Source organism: Neltuma alba, unplaced genomic scaffold (assembly GCF_004799145.2).
Source record: "Neltuma alba isolate B1F8T4 unplaced genomic scaffold, ASM479914v2 tig00002475_pilon, whole genome shotgun sequence".
In the NCBI taxonomy this organism is placed as follows: Eukaryota; Viridiplantae; Streptophyta; class Magnoliopsida; order Fabales; family Fabaceae; genus Neltuma; species Neltuma alba.
Window position 1 is genome coordinate 27,218 of NW_021632873.1, and position 17,411 is coordinate 44,628.

At 35.6% G+C, this 17,411-nt stretch overlaps 2 protein-coding genes and 1 pseudogene across 3 annotated transcripts in view; all 3 read right to left on the bottom strand.

Annotated features, from left to right (window-relative positions):
* Window positions 1-11,372, bottom strand: part of LOC114729332 (laccase-15-like) — a 31,185-nt gene extending 19,813 nt beyond the window's left edge. Inside the window, exons 1-7 of one of the 2 annotated variants that reach the window (XM_028916326.1) lie at window positions 11,246-11,372; window positions 10,883-11,034; window positions 10,518-10,762; window positions 10,287-10,412; window positions 9,319-9,949; window positions 8,833-9,185; window positions 8,151-8,316 (exon numbers count right to left, since the gene is read on the bottom strand). In XM_028916326.1, the coding sequence (XP_028772159.1) occupies window positions 8,183-8,316; window positions 8,833-9,185; window positions 9,319-9,949; window positions 10,287-10,412; window positions 10,518-10,762; window positions 10,883-11,034; window positions 11,246-11,344 (1,740 nt within the window). In that variant the 5' untranslated portion in view covers window positions 11,345-11,372 and the 3' untranslated portion in view covers window positions 8,151-8,182. Of the gene's footprint in view, window positions 1-8,147; window positions 8,317-8,832; window positions 9,186-9,318; window positions 9,950-10,286; window positions 10,413-10,517; window positions 10,763-10,882; window positions 11,035-11,245 lie in introns of both variants that reach the window. The other variant, XM_028916333.1, reaches the window with a different exon arrangement.
* Window positions 2,970-5,294, bottom strand: LOC114729371 (laccase-15-like). The gene is made up of 6 exons (XM_028916375.1): window positions 5,136-5,294; window positions 4,813-4,964; window positions 4,489-4,733; window positions 4,275-4,403; window positions 3,221-4,165; window positions 2,970-3,100 (listed from the first exon to the last, which is right to left on the bottom strand). Exons 1-6 carry the CDS (start codon window positions 5,292-5,294, stop codon window positions 2,970-2,972), a joined length of 1,761 nt encoding a protein of 586 aa, XP_028772208.1.
* Window positions 11,373-14,265: 2,893 nt separating the features above from the next.
* On the bottom strand, window positions 14,266-16,412 carry LOC114729379 (laccase-14-like; annotated as a pseudogene).
* Between the last annotated feature and the right edge of the window lie 999 nt (window positions 16,413-17,411).

Here is a 17,411-nt window from a genome sequence, read left to right on the forward strand (position 1 = left end):
AAAAAAACCCAGGGTTATCTCAGTTGAATTCCAAAAGTTTAATGATTAATCTCGAAAATTCAGTCAGAGGTATTGAATATTTAGTTGTCAATTTGTTATAAGTTATGAAGATTCTATAAATCTTAACAACTCAATTACAAGTCTCGACAACTCAGCAGTAGAGGTGTTCAAGGTCGGCCCGTCTCGGTCCCAGTCTTATTGGGACGGGACGGATCCGTCCCGAAATTTTCCGGGACGGGCCGTCCCGGTTCTTTTTTTTTTTTTTAATTTTTTATCCTATTTATATAATATCATTTTTTTCATATTTTTTTAAGATTTGAGACTATTGTATGGAACTATGGATATATTTATTTAGAGTTTTTATATTTGTTAATGATTTGAGATTATTGATTATTAGAATTTTTAGCAAGTTTTTATTGTGTTAAAAGCTTTTGTTTAGAGTTTTTAATGACTATTATATGTAATATTTTGAGCTTTTGTTTAAGAGTGTCCAAACAAATAAAAAATAAAAAGATGTTTTTATAAGGTTTAAGCCCAAAAAAATATAATTAAAAAATCATATTTTTTAAAAAAATTTAAAAAATTTTAAAAAAAACTTCGAGACGTCTCGGATCCGTCCCATCCTGATCGGGACCGAGACAACCCTGAAACAGATCGGGACATAGGACAGATTTTCTGTCCCGTTACTATTCATCGGGACGGAACCGGGACAGGTTTGTCCCGATCCCGATTCGTCCTGTGAACAGCCCTACTCAATAGCCAATAATTGTAAAATGACATCAAAATGTTAGAGCTCCAGTCTTTAATGTAAGAATTAGCTAAGAGTTTGATTTAATTCTAAATATAATACTTTAATTTACTTTATCTCTTCTTAAAATATCTTTATTGGTTTCCACCAAGCACAGGATTGAAGAGAATAATTTAAGAAAACCAATACACACCTGTGACAAATAATCAACTTGACTAATTTTTTTAATATTTCCAGATTAATTATTTAACTCTTATACTATATTAAAGACAAGAGGAGGTAATATCACAAAACTTAATTCTAGCGACAAATTCGTTAAAAAAAATCAAATAATTTTAGCTCCGTGGTGCTTCAATGTCGTCCTCCTAAAAAGGGTCGAATTTAGTGGTGTCCTTCAACGTAGCTAATCAGAGACGGGCACGTCCCATTTTAAGGAGTCGTTATTATTGTTGTGTAACACGTCAAACCAAACATTGTTTCCTCCGCCGTGGGATACGCCCTCATGTTGAAGCTTCTTACAGAGTCGCGCGCTGTCTTCAACTTAATTTGCGGAATTTACTGCGGAATGATTTTCCTCATATATTTAAATGCAAATGTGTGTGTTTTGATTTGTCGTAATTGAGTTCGTTTTGACCGTTTAATCTATTTAATTTGCATTTCTTTTTATTTTATCCCCCGTAACGATCTGTTCATGCACGGTCTCCCGCGCACAATTAAGGCAAGATGACTCGAACACGGTAAGCCACAGTCATTAAACTTTGTCTGACTCATTACGATGATTATCTGTCTAACTAAAACCCATAAATTTAGGGTGGAAAAACACCTCCAAAGTACAACATGGATGGCATCATCACAAAATTAAGAGACGTAATCTATTTTTGTCGTCTTAGCTTGAACGATGCTTCAATCATATTGGACAGTCGTAGTTTCTTTGATGTCCTAGTTCTTCTCTTATTAATATTCCATCCACACCCTTAATTGCTTTTCCACTAAAATCTTAATTTGTTTTGTCCTGACATGCCGACATGTTCCTTAGTCGTTCAGACTTGCATCTGGAAAATGTCATCAAAACAAGATGGACACTTCAACTCTTAAAGCAAGAGATTATGCGCTTCAACTTAGTGGGCCCATTTTGAAAGTCTCATTAAATATTAGATCTTCAGCAGTTGCCTTTTTCCTTTTTAGAGTGATTGCTGAAAATTTGTGCGTTTCAGCGATAATTTTAGAAGTTGTCATAGAATGATAGAAGGTCTGCTCCTGCTTACGATATTGTGTGCGCGAGGATGAAATACGTATGCTTACATATATGTAGATTTTCATAGAACAATATCACATCCAAGGTATATATTACATAATAAAAGTGAGATACGAACTTGAATGATCTTAGGTGTATTTTTCCTCTTTTTTTTTGGGTTCCATTTATAAAATAAACGATGGTTATGAAAACAACAGCAAGAAGATGAGAAAGAAATAGAAATAGAAAGAAAATATTTAAAATGAAAGACAAACAAAAGACGTTAAATGAGTCTGTTCAAAACTTGCTAATTCGTCTGTTCTCCTCTTTCGTTCAATCTTCCTCTATTTAACTCGTCGTCTTCTGAAGGTGGACAAAGATTAGGTAGTTAATTAAGATTAGGTAGTTAATTGGTTTTATGAACTTATTAGGCAAGAAGATGATGAGTTGTCGTTTTCCTGAATAAGTTTATGAATTTGCATTATTGTTCTCCATGCGTGTCAATGCTTTTTCTGCATATGCATACATGATTTGAAATTTGGAAAACTGCTGTCATTATCTCCCTTAAATAGTTTATATTTAATTAGTTAAGTCGTCACATGGAACAATTTAACTATTATATGTGTATGGCACCTATATGACATATGGGACCCATTTCCAAATTTAGAGATTACGTGGTTACATGGACCCAAATTCCAATATCAACAATATTGACATCAAGTAAAGAAATGACCCGTTTTCAGGATCCCGCATGTCCTTAACATAACAGATCCCACATTTTCCCGTCAACTGTTTGTATCCATTTGGGTGGTCTAGAGGATAAGATAGTACCCAATTGTCATTACATATAGATATCAAATTAAATTACATGAATAGTACGATGTTGTGCTGATTATTAATTCATGCACCTAAATATCATCAAAATTATTCAGCAGTGCAATACTCAAAAGTTTTGAAGAGTACGTGTGTGAGCTGAAAGAAGCTTCATCAACATGGTGGCATGTCAGGTGGCGGAGGCGGCAATGTTTCATTGAACCTTAACCCATTCTTCACGATGAAGACAGTCTCCATTCCCCAAGAAATATGCCGCTCTAGATGGCAATGCAGCAACCACAGTCCTATATCACCCGAAGTTAGAGGTTTTTTAAACTAGAAATTAGAAAGAACCACTAATCTAGACTTTTTAAAGGTTAATTAGTATAGGTGTTTGATAGGTTAATTTATGTTGTAGTACGTACCTGGGTTGGTAGCCCTGAACCTGATGGCAGCCCAGCCATTTTTGGGCACAATAACTGTGTTCATGAGGGGAGGATCAACGAGATTGAAATTTCTGTAGTCCAATCGTTTGTTGAAATTCCCAAATCCATATCCAATAACATAGAAATTGAATCCATGAAGATGCATTGGATGGTCAAATCCTGCAACTAAGTTTGTCCCTTGGAAAACAAGTTCTACTATTTCACCATACTCGAGAATCTTAACCTCTGTCCCCCGCTTAGGTGTCTGCAGAACTAAAGGCAAATAATCAGCAGTGAAGTTAAAAATCAATGGCGGAAACATGGGAAATCGCCTGCCAAACACTCCATTGATGTGGTAGTAGTAAGCTTCCAGTATAGCGATGTTTGGGTTTTCAAAACTTATGTTGTTCATGCTTGAAGCCAAACGGGTTCCATTGGGTCCCTCGCAGGACTGGCCGGACAGACATGGAAATGTGTTTATGGAGAGAGTGATCATCATGCGAGTAGAAATTTTCAGTGGAACTTTGAGGGGAAATTTCTGAGGCAACCCTCTAATGTTACTATAGAAGTTAAAAGCTGCCTGCGTGTCATTATAGGAGGGGATATGGGGTAATGAGAGAGATGAAGATGCGTTATATTTCTCTTTGTACTGAACAATAGCTGTGGTTGTGGTGTTATCGAATGCAACTCCAATCCCATTTGAATATGCCTTTGCTGCTAAATAATACTGATTTGGCTCCTGGTTGGCATATAACAAAGCATCCATCGTTTGGCCTGGAGCTATTGCGATGCAATCTCTAGTCAATGGCTTCGTGTAGCTTCCATCTGCTCCCACGAGCGTGAGCTTGTGATTTGAAACAGACACAAACAGAATCAAGTTCATTGCAGCATTAACCATACGAAGAAGGTAAGTCTTCCCTTCTTGTACAACGAACTTGAATGTTTCTGAATGTTGCAGAAAACTCAGAGATGTTATTAGGAATAACCAAAAATCACACCAGACGTACGTACTATAAGCTCACTCACGCTAGCTTGTAGTAGGTTGTTTACCTACCTGAGTTTGAGCAAGGATAAAGATCACCTGGCTGGCCGTTTATAGTGATTGCATCAGAATTACTTGGAGTTCCTCCAGAGTCCAGGAACTCAGTATACACCTTCATCACATCCTCCTTCCACCATTCTCCTACAAAACAAGAGAACCATCTTTCCGAAACTTCGTCATTATATGATAACTATGTTAATCAATTATTGCAGACTTTGATATCTACCAAATATGATGGGTATGTCTGCGTCAGGTCTGGGAAAAGGGTAGGCACAGTTCTTGTTGGGATAGACTATGATAGCTCCATGGACAGTGGCTCTGGACCAACCACTGTGAGCATGCCACCATAAGGTTCCTTCCTCTGTAGAGAAAACCACCTTTTGCCTGAACCTCCCCTCTGGTTGTATAGGACATTGTGTGATGTATTCAGGACCATCTGACCATGGATTCCTTGGCTGCTTCACCCCGTGCCTGCCATAAAATTGATTAAAGTTAATCTCTGGAACCTCAAAAGTGACTATGAAGTTAATCTCTGGAACCTCAAAAGTACCAGTGTAAAGTGATGTTGTGCCTGCCTCTGTTATACACATCGACGTAAACTGTATCACCCTTGGAAGCAGTAATTATAGGCCCTGGAAATTCTCCATTCACTGTCAATATGCTTTTTGTGCCGCAAAGTCTTGTATATTTAGCTTCTTTCACCTGCAACATATACATCAGATATTTATGAAATCAAAAGATGGCTGACGGCTTGCCCTGTTTGTTTATGCTGGGAGACTTACAATGAAAGTGTAATGTTTCAATTTTTGAGAATGAACACAAACTAATCTGAAGAAACAAAGAACGGAGATGATGATCACTGGTTTGGAAAACCACATTTTCATGTGTTTGTGTCTGAGAGAGAGACTTCTGCCTCTGTTTCTGATTTATCGGAAGCATCTCTTCGGGTCCTGCTAGATCTAGATAGGTAGATATGTCGTCGAAATCATCACATTCCCATTTAAGTACTAATTTTAACTCCAATGAAGTCATCTAAATTTGTCACATCTAACGGATACTACCTCCGATCCTTAATATAAGACCCCTTTTGACTTTTTGTTTGGTCCTAATTATAAGACCCCAATCCATTTTGTCTCTCATATTTATGTATTTTTTCCAAGATAGCCCTTCTAATAATGATAGTTCTAGCCAATACACTTAATTAGCAAGGATATTTTGGGAATGACAACACTTATTTATTACAAATAACTAATTTAACTTACTTCCTTAATCTCCCCAAATAAGTCAACTGGGTCTTATAAATAGGACCGGAGGTAGTATTAAATTGTTTCCAAACCCGTCAACGGATGGCTTGCGTGAAAGAAACTCCTTATTCCTTAATGAGGTTTCAGTTTGAGTTTTGTTGATAGGGAAACTTAAACTTCATACTGGGTAAGCTACTCTAGTTTTAGGTTCACTAATGGTTAAATTTAGATTAACCTCTAAATTTATTATGATGATGTGGTTGTTTTTCTTCTTTTTCAGTCATGTTATACAAACGGAAAATGGCGGCAGTGAATTTGTACTAGAACCATTTGAGAACTATAACGATTGGACTATAAACTTAAGAAGTATAGAGGTAGTGACCCATAAGCTTGAAAACTGATATTTATACATATCTACAAATTAATATTCCCTTGGTTTTATGATACTACTCAGAGTCAGGTTGGGTCCTTAATTAGTATTTTTTTCATCTGACTGAATCCATGTGGATGCATCGGATGGTCTATTCCTGCAACCATGTTTGTTCCTTGAAATACTAGTATTTTTGCACCATGACTCAAAACCTTCACCTCTGTCCCTTAGTTCGGTATCTCTGCTGTGAAGTTGAACACCGACGGCGGAAATATGGGAAATCGCCTTCTAATTAAACAAGTCAAACAGTAGTAATTTGGCTTCTGTCTGGCATCAAACAGGACATCCATTGGCTGTTCTGGACCTATGACGATGTAATCTCGTGTCAATGGCTACGTGAATCTGCCATCGGACCCCACAAGCTTACGTTAGCCTGTGACTCGAAACAGACAAAGAGGGAATCAGGTTCATCGCAGCCTTAATCATACGACGAAGGCAAGTCTTCCCTTGGTCCACTTTCACCTTGAACGTTCCTGAATGTTGCAGATAACGTCGTTGTATGCTAGGCACCTATATAGCCTCACATTAGATTCACACACACGCGCGCACACACAAAAGGCGATGAGATTGAGGTTGGGAAATAAATATACCGGTGTAGAATGATGTTGTATCTTCCCTTGTTATAAACCTTGGCGTGGACACTTTTCACCCTTGTGCTGCAGATTCTTGTATATGATGAAGTCTCTTCCACTTGCAAGGTATTATAAAAAAGATCACCAATAAAAAAGAAAAGAGGCAGGCAATAGATAGACGCAATGTTAGGGGACTTGGAACAAAGTTTTATAACGTTCCTGTGTAAGCATGGGGGTGAACGGCAAGCGATGGCATGAATAACCGGAAAATAATCAAGAAGATCATTTTCTTGGAAAAGCACATTTTCTCTGATTTACGAGGGCGTAAGTTGGGCTTTGGTGCATATGAAGTACGGGACCTATGTATAATTCTATCCACAGTATATGAAACAGGGATAAGATCATTTTCCGTGTGTTACTGCTTTTTAAACCAAACGAGTTAAAAAGTAGCACAACATAAACAAGTCATCAATCAGATATTTTAAGCAAAACATTTGTACTGTTGATATTTTGAGAATCTTACTGAAGACAGTCATGAGGTGAACTTCATTCAAGCATAGTAACTCCCACTCATTAAATTATTTTATTAATTAAGTTAATTAGATTGCCCAAAAATGGATGCCCGTGTGAACTAGCACTCAAAGTTTTGCTTCGCCTATAAGCAGTTAACACTAATTTTGAGAAGCATGACTGGGATAATAGAAATGAATGTTTAAAAAGAAATTGCCAATAAAGTAAAGAATAAATGTTGTCCTTAGGTTTGCCAGGCCACTAAAAAAACATGATATCCTTAATATGTAAGATATGACTTTTAACTTTGTAGACAAATTAAATGGACCCTACCAGCTACTTAGTTAATAGTTAGTGCGCAACTTAATTTATACATATATAAATATGCGTGGTTTAAGCTATCTTTTGTTCTGTAAGGAAAAGTTGAAATCCAAAGCCAACTTAAGCACTTGGATGATGTCTGAAAGAAATTTAGTTACAGCGTCGCCGAGTTGACACAGATCTGATCACTAATTGAGTGCACTTTTTAAATATAACAATTACAGTTGTGATGTAATTATACAGAAGACATATTTGTAATATAGTTATTTAAATCTATTGATTTGGAAAAAACTAAGAAAAGAATTCAAATATTGCGTTACAAAGCAATAAATTAAATCTGCACTCCAATGCAAACCAAATATCTCTCATCATAATAAAATATATACATGATCATGAGGAAATTTAAAACTCACCAATTACTAGTATGAGTTCCAAATAATAATATTATCGCAATGCATTTATAATAGCACCAAATTATTAACATGAAACATTAATTTCAAGAGGGTTACACTATGCCCAAACAACTGAAACGCAGTAAAAATTTGTCAAGGAACTCCATCCCCTTAGCTTCTTTTTAGTCTCAATGAATGAAACTCATAATTATTTAATCTGTGCAGATAATTATAATGTTTATTCAAAAAATACTATTGTGCGTGTTTGTGTGTGTAAGAATCAATTCCTTGTCAACCGAAATTGGTTTAAATCCCACGAGCTTATTAGCAAACTCTCTCTCTCTCTCTCTCTCTCTCTCACATAAATGTGTGTGTGTGTGTGTGTGTGTGTGTGTGTGTGTGTGTGTGTGTGTGTGTATTGTTAAAAAGTTGCTTCATGCGATGAGATGCTTCAAGAACAAGGAGGCAGATATTTGGGGGGCGGAAGGATGCTCGTTTGTGGGGTACCTCCGTCTCTCACAATAACAACAGTATCCATTCCCCAGCTTGTGTGTCTATCAAGATGACAATGCATATACCATACCCCTGCACAAGCGTACCAAATCATTTGTGAGAATATGTATGTGTGTGTATTACTCTTTTAGTTTAAAATTATGAAGTACTTTTGTTTATTGATTTATGTCCCCGGTAAATCAGTTAATGTAATTCAATACGTAATCATCTATATATCTTTACTCTCCTTTGATATGGCGTCTTCCATTGAAAAAAAAAAGAGATGAATGGCTCTTCATTTTCATACTTCACATCGAGGGCTTTTTTTTTTTAATAAAAAGAAGGTTATTAATTACATCTTTTGAAAATACTAAAATACCTTGTGTTTTTAAAACATATTACTTCACGCGGAAAAGCGTTTATTATTTCAAAAAGCTATACAAAGACTTTATGGATAAAAAACCGACATGGGAACCACTTAAGATTTGACCTAGAAAGAAACTTTCTATGACAGTTAAATAGTCTATCTAATTACGTAAAATATTCAGTCGTTGAATAAACCTAACCTAGCTAGTTTGAATTATAGAGATAGTGGTTGAGAGAACTTGCCAGGATTATCAGCGACAAATCTCATTGCAACCCATCCATTTTTGGGAAGACCAAAGGTGTTAACTAATGGAGGATCGATTAAGTTATAGGAGAGAGGGTCTGTGACATTGTTGAAATTTCCAAGGCCAAGTCCAACCACATAGAAGCTGAAGCCATGAAGATGAAGAGGGTGATTCTCTGCACTGAGAAGACTCGTTCCTTGCCACACTATTTCCACTTCATCATTATAATCCAACATTATTACCCTCGTTCCTGTACTTGGGATTAGTGTGCTGTTTGCCACGTCACCTGTGAAGTTGAAATACAGCGGCGGTTCATCTGGGAAGTCCTCTGTGAATACCCCAGAAATGTTCCTGCATTGTTTTATATATAAATAATTTTAGGGAAAAAGAAAACAAGAAAATAGCCTGCTTTGTCTAATATATTGTGAAAAACCCCAGAAATATAAAACAGCAGTATATGAATGGACATTATATATAGACATACCAATAGTATGCTCGTAGAATATCGATGTTGGGAACCCGAAAGCTTATGTTGTTTAAGCTTGAAGACAATCTATTTCCATTAGGACCCGAACAATTTGAATTAGGGCAAGGCAACACATTTACAGACACTGTCATATAAATTCTTCTGTTGACATTTTTGGGAACATCCACTGGATGATCTTTACTCGCCAAACTCCTCAATCTCTTGCTGAAGTTAAACGCTGCCCCTGAGTCATTCAAAGCAGGAAGCACAGGGAAGGGAATAGCTCTAGAAGATGAAGATGATAAATTATTTGAATTGGAATAATTATCATTATTATTAGTGCAATTTCTGTACTGAAGAATTGCCGTTGTCGTGGAATTATCATAGACTGCATTTCCATCATAAAAGGGAGAAGCGGCAATGTAATACTGATCAGGGTTCTGATCTGCTGTGACAAGCACATCCATGGTTTGTCCTGGGCCGATCATGATGAAGTTGGTCTTTAAGGGTTTTGTGTAGGACGCATCGATCCCCACAAGTGTGAGGTTGTGATGAGCAATCCCAAAAAAGTGTTCTTCGTTCATAGCAGAGTTTATTACGCGAAAGAGATAGGTCTTTCCGTAATCAACCAATGAACGGTACGTTGTTTCTGCATAATATATATGATTCAAATCAATAAATTGAAATTTATCAGTTCCATTAGTTGCTTTCCAGCTAAACAAATCCTTTACTTTAACTTGGAATTTATGTTACTGCATATCTAACCAAATTAAAGGACATGCTCGTTTGAAAATTACTTAATCGAGAGGTATAATAATTCAGCTGTCAAAAGGATGGTTAAACTTGTCTAAGATTTTCCCGGAAAGAAAATTCAAGCAAGTACGGCTGGATAAAACTCCCTCATTGGTGGTCATAAAGAAGTTGACAATTTTAACACTATCTAATTCCAAAGTTTATCATGAATGAGAATACAACTTGGTACGTACCTCTTGAACAATTATAGAAATCTCCAGGTTCACCGTTGATGGTGTAAGCATCAGATTGGTTGGGCTCGCCACCACTTACCAGTGCAGAATTTATTATTTGCTGAACATCCCCCTTGTACCATTCCCCTGCACAGCCATCACCTTAATTTATCATCATGTACTCGGCTAGATAATAACTAGCTAGTTTTCAACAAAAATGTGTATCATCAATGTCGAAAGATATGTACTGACCAATGATGACTGTTTCTTGTCCATGAGGTTGAGGAAAAGGATAAGAGGTGTTTTTTGCAGGGAAGATGAGGATAGCGCCATGGACAGTGGCTCGACTCCAACTGCTATGAGCATGCCACCAGAGAGTTCCTTCTTCAGACGTAAATGTCAGCTTCTGAGTGAAACTTGTTCCCGGCGGGATAGGGCACTGTGTTATGTTCTCTGGTCCATCTGACCATGGGTCCCTTGGTTCCTTTACGCCATGCCTGTTTCGTTAATTTCCTCTCAAAGCCATATCAGTATCTAACAGCTACATATATATCGTAACTTTGAAGAGAGTTACGCTCATAATCATTCATTCATGGGCAAACTAACTAATTACTGACCAATGAATAGTGACCCCGTAGGTTCCATTATTGTGGACAGTAACAAAAGCTGTATCGCCTTTCTGAACACGAATGGTTGGCCCTGGAAAGCTCCCGTTCACTGTTAATATGCTTTTTGTGCTGCACAACTTCGTGAAGTTCTTTTCTTCCACCTGTGCGTAAATATTCACATTTCACACAAGAACAAGTTTGATATATAGTTGAAAATTTCAAAACAATATAAACTATATGTGGTGAATAAATTGATTTAGGTTATGAAACGTATAAATATTAATAAGTATAAAATGTCACATCGTCAAGAAAAAGAACTGGTAAAGATGTGACGAATTTTCATAGTTGGTGGGGTTTTATTTCAAGACTTACTACGAAATCATAGTGATGAACGTTGCCTTGGCTCTTGCAAAAAATCATGAAGCCCAGAAAAGCTATTAGCAAAGCTTGATTTCCCAAGTAATCTCTCATCTTGCTTGCTCTTCTTATTAGCAGTACTTGGAGACAACAAAGCATGTATAGCAGCTTTATATATAATTTCAAGACATTCAGATTTTACCATTATTGCAAGTTACATGTACCGCAAGCTTGGATCTGATGTGTTTCTCAACGATCGATTTTTTTATTTATTTATTCATCTTCTTTGCAAATATATATTATAAAATAGACACTGCTTTGGTACCACTTTATTCTCACTTGAAAGCAATGTTTTCTTTGTAATATATCCTCCTACTTTCCCTAAAGTAGGGTCTACTACTATAATATATCTTATGTTTACTGAAAAAAAAAATTTAGATTCCTAGTAATTTGCAAGATCTCTGATCTAAACATTATGTTGCACAAAAAATGAGTACATAACTTACTTAGTATTGGAGCTATGCTAATTTAATAATGAGTCATGGATTTGAGTTCTAAGTAAGCAAACGTGTAAACGCTTATTATCCCTATGGTCCTTCCCTATCCAAATTATTTGAGGTCAAATATGGCTTCTAGATACTAATTTGGTGGTTTGATGCCTAGTTTTTTTAACAAAATAATATTATGCTGCACATTGATGACGGAATAATTGAGGGATTGACAAATACGCAACAATAAGTATATCTTTGGTCGAATCAGAATATTGATTAATATTTATAAATTACAAAAATATTTATAAGTTGCCAATCAACAAAATCCTTACGCTGCATTAAGATTTGAACCCATAATTTTCTCAGATATGAGTTGCATCTTAATCATCAAGACAATTCTTTATTTTTAAATATTAAAAAAGAATTTAACCAGAAAATATTAAAAACGCCATTCTTTTCATCACACATAAAATATAGTTATGTATATAATATCACTTTAAACAATAGTTTGTATTAAAAAAATTCCTCATTTATACTTTTACTATTTATGTTTCCATTTCATTTATGAAAATCAGAATATATAATTTATTTAAAAGTATTAAACTTTACTTTTTTGGAAGATAAAATTATCTAATAATTTATTTCTTTTTGTCATTTTATTACACAGAAAAAGGGTCTATTTTAACTTTTGACTTTTGGTAAAGGGGCAAAACAAAAAGCAATTCTATTATCTTTTTCTATTCCCATCATCTTTTTTTTTTTTCCTGTGTTTTTTTGCCAACCCCTAGAGTTACATTACTTTGCTTGCGTCTATGATTTAAATTCCCTGGTTCCATAGTGGAGAACAAGTTTGGTCCCCATCACTATACATTGTGCGTCCTGACCTAATAATATTAATTAACTAATAAAGTACTAACTCGTTGAAAATAACACCCCAACCTTTGGTTAATTACTTACCTGAAAAATGCTTTTAGTAGCGTCTAAGAAGCTTGAATATATCATTCGCGTTCTTTTCGCTCACCACTCTTCCATCTGTAAGATTTGACATCTTGACGTTCTTGTTTGGCTCATGGAAATGCAAACAGATTTTCGTGGTCATCTTAAAAGAAAAGCATCAATATCCATCGTTTATCAAAACTTTATTAATTAGTATTTTTATTTTGATGAAGGCTAAATATAAAAAAATAAACTTTTAATTATTATTTGTTAAAAAATTATTACTTTGAGGTTTCAATTTAAGCTGCCCCGACTCCCAATTATCATTTTAAGAACCAGAATGGGAAGATGAGCACCAAAGTTTGACGCTAAGCTTACACTGTTAAATCAAATTTTGTGTTATTTGAACCATTCAAATTAAAATATGCTGGTTTAAGTTTAATTGAATTTTCTCCTTATATTTTTACTGCTTTTATCTTAATAGATTCAACATATAAATTAAAAATATTTTTTAATTGTCATTCTATTTTTTTTTAAAAACCATCACTTGAAAATCAAGAATCAAAGAATATGTTGAATGTATGTTGTCCAAATTATGATTGAATGGTTTGGATCTCATCTCATCAAGAACAGGCATATGATATGACGCTCATCTTGAACATCATGATGAGCACCAAATTAGGAAGCTTGGCTCAAACCATTAGCGCAGATTCTATGTTATTTGCCTTGAACTAAGAATGCGCTTGAAAGTTTGGTATTAATTGTTTGAATAAACATGAAAGCAATTCAATCATTGAAGTTTGATTCTGTCTTATGGTCAAAAAGGGGCTGACAAATTTTAGGCTGAGTATGAAAAATCTGTGGGATCGGAGGATTGGTAGCATGATTTTTCCGCAACTAATTTGCTTAACGTGAAAGGCGCTATTCCTTTTTTTTATTTAAAAATAATAATAATTAGCCACTATATTTAACAAAAGAATTATACGGATCATCATTAATTCAAAGGATCGATCTATGTTGACCACTTCCTTTTAAGAATATAACAAGGAAATTTAACAAAATAATTGCAAAATGACCCTCACCGAACTTGTCGCAGCAAATTAAAGTATGTAGTATTATATAACGAATGATTAGAATGCAAAGCCAATTTAAAAGAAATTAAAGTTTTTTTTAAAAAATAATTAGCCACTATATTTATCAAAAGAATTATACGAATGGAGTAACATTGATTCAAAGGATCGATCTATTTTGACCACTTCCTTTTAAGAATACAACAAGGAAATTTAACAAAATAATTGCAAAAATGTCTTATAAAGTTACAGCTTCATCAGCAAGACGATACAAATTAAGACAGCTTAAGCAAGCTGGCACAGAGAGAGAGAAGGAACCCTTGCGATGAGAGAAAGTTGTGAAATATATATAGGATCAAAATAAGCACTAGATAATTATTAATGCATGATTCAAAATATTATTAAAGTAGAAACGTAATAAAAATTTATCAGGAATTCGGTTCCCTTCTCCTCAGTCAGAGATCAAACTCAGGCTTTTTAATTTCTGGATAATTATCGATGATTCAAAATATTATAGAAGTAGAATGACGTAATGGCTTCATTTGGAGCAAGGAGGCATATACTTCGGAGGTGGAAGCATGCTTGTCTCCTTGGTTTTTCCATCCCTCACAATGAGCACAGTTTCCATACCCCAGCTACCGTGTCTCTCAAAATGACAATGCATAAACCATACCCCTGCAAATTTATGCACAAAATTATGAAACCTCTCTATACTAAACATTATCTGTTGGTCCGATTCAAATAGAAATATTAATGTGCAAAAACTCATGTTAAAAGTTAATAGATTCAAATTCAGGTCATTCCTACTGATCAATGGAACAAATTATTAATAATTTGTTGGAACAATATAGTGGTAAAAGGTAATGTAGAGGATGTACCAGGATTGTTGGCAACAAATCTCATGGCCAGCCAACCATTAAGGGGGAGACCAACAGTGTTAACTTCTGGAGGATCAACGAGGTTATAGGACTTAGGATCTGTCTTATTGTTGAAAACTCCCAGCCCTTGTCCCACAACGTAGTAGCTGAAACCATGAAGATGTATTGGGTGATTCTCAGCAGTATTCAATGAATTATTCGTTCCTTGCCACACTATCTCTACTGAGTCATTGCAGTTCAGCATTATCACCCTCGTTCCCGTGGTCGTAAACGCACTACTGTTAGGATCTGTGAAGTTGACATATGTGGAGGCTCTCTTGGGAAGTCCTTAGTGAAAATCCCCGTTTTATTCCTGCAAATTCAACTTGTAGCTTGCGTTAGAAGCTATGTTTTTATTTGTATGCTAAAACATCCTTTATAACACAAAAAGTGCAAATTCGAGTTGAATTTAGATGCAAAATCGACACAGAAACAGTCAATGAACAAGCAGTGAGAATATCGACAAGTAGTATAATCTAAATTTTAGCACGTATCACTAATAAGCATCCAATATATCAATACTTGGAGTCTGAAACGACACGTTGTTCAAACTAGAAGCGAGCTTAGTGTTCCTAGCACAAGTGGTAGCAATGCATGCCAGACTACTCGCAGCGACTGTCATATAAATCCTCCTATTTACTTTCTTTGGAACTTCAATGGGATGAATCTTACTCCACAAACCCCTCAGTCTCTTAGTGAAGTAAAAAGCAGCAGAAGAATCATTATGTTCAGGGAAATCGGGAAACACCAACGGAGGACGCTGATTATGAGAAGTATTGTAGCTGCCTCTGTACTGCAAAATGGCTGTGGCCGTGGTGTTATCGTACGGAGATGCGCCGTCAAGGAAGGGCGAAGCGACCATGTAGTAGAGACCTGTTTCCTGGTTAGCTTTGAGCAGAACGTCCATGGTCTGGCCAGGGGTTATCACAATGTAAGGGTGGCAAAGGGCTTGAGGTAGGCTGCGTCTGTCCCTGCGAGTGTGAGTGTGTGGTTGGTGATTCCGAAGTAGTGGTTTTCATTCATGGCGGCGTTGATTATGCGAAGGAGATAGGTTTTCCTTCGCACCACTGAAAAACGATGCGTGGTCTCTGCAACATAGATAGACTCCATCAGTTGACAAACCATTTTTATGATCACTTAACTTCTAGGCTTGAACTTCACCATTACTTGACCAACCTTCGAATGACCTAATTTTTAATTGCCTTAGTCTGTGATTAGTTAAGTTCATCAATTTATCGGTCCAATCTGCTGGATCAGTCCAAATATTAAAACTTTGATAACTTTGGTAAATTATTTTACTCTTAGAACAGGCGTACAAGTCTCCAGGTTGGCCATTTATGGGGTAAGCACTGGAAGTATCTGGTTCTCCACCAGTGGCCAAAGCGTTGTTTATATTGTCATCACGTCTCCTTTGTACCACTCCCTAACAGCATACAAATTGTTGATGCAAAATAGTCCGACATTACGAGGATTAAACAAAGATCGAGAGAGAGACATAGATAAACACAAAATGGAACGGACCAATAATGAGTGTTTCAGGGCCATAGGGCTCAGGGAAAGTATAAGAAGCTCCACGAGGAGGTTTGATAACGATGGCTCCATGAACAGTGGCACGGGTCCAATCACTGTGAGCGTGCCACCAGAGAGTCCCTTCTTCGGAAGCCAAATTGATTCTCTGAGTGAAGCTTGTTCCTGTAGGGATGGGGCACTGTGTTATGTTTTCTGGTCCATCTGACCCTGGATCGTTTGGTTGCCTCACACCATGCATGCGTAACGCCAAATTCGAAAGATCGTAATTTAGTTCTCGGGTACCTTTAATTTTGTACTATTTACTTGTTAATGTAAAGAATATGTATGGGAAGATATAGAGAAGATTCACATGCTCAAAACCAGAGTTTTTTTCCCCACAGAATAAGCCATCTTCGTAGATATGTTTATGAATCTATCTCTGTATAAGTCAGAGTGACAATGATATTTTAATTTTAAATTTACATACAAAGAAAAGCTTTTTGGTTTAATTTGTAAACGATGTGCAGAGAAAAGATATTTACAGAAGTTTGGACTACTCAAGACTGTTTGTAAGTTCATATTGTATTGTAAGATATATATTTGAATAATTCGTATCTATGATATGTCATCCCAAGATTGATATGAATAATGGTTTTTTTTTTTTGCGTGATTAATATAATACTTCAATAAACTGCAAGGAATAACATTAAATTTTGATATTTAAGAGTCTTTCATGAATAAGTAAAATTAAGAATCATTGATATCTAAATAATAATTAAAATTCATTTAAATCTATAACTGAGATATTAAGAACTTAATGAAAAAATAAGACTAATAACAACATAATTATCCATCCAAATCGATTCACCATCGGTTCATATCAGTTTTTACAAGTTTGCATTGGTTTGACCAGTTATCAACAAACCAAATCGGGCCAAAATCATTGAATCGGCCGATATGGTCCAACTTTTTCTTTTGATAAATTGAGAAAATTGCCGGATAGAAATAGCCGATCGGTTCCCAGCATACATACATATCAAGAAAAATGATAATATAAAATCAACGAAGCTTCATAAAAATTATATAAATATATAATTTGGAGACTTGATGGACAACACTTTGTCTACCTATGAACCAGCTTGGGCATGTGTGTATACTACTTCTGATACTTTAATATAAAACCTCATTTGATTTTTATTTAGTCTTAAATATAAGATCTCAATTCATTTTTTTTTTATATTTATGCATTTTTTCATGA

Bases quoted from the DNA above. Each gene is read 5' to 3' on its own strand.
- LOC114729371 (XM_028916375.1), bottom strand. From the start codon at position 5,294: ATGACTTCATTGGAGTTAAAATTAGTACTTAAATGGGAATGTGATGAT. The intron at 4,965-5,135 runs GTTTTCCAAACC...TATATGTTGCAG, and splicing joins CACAAACACATGAAAATGTG to GTGAAAGAAGCTAAATATAC. The intron at 4,404-4,488 runs GTAGATATCAAA...CTTGTTTTGTAG, and splicing joins AGACATACCCATCATATTTG to GAGAATGGTGGAAGGAGGAT.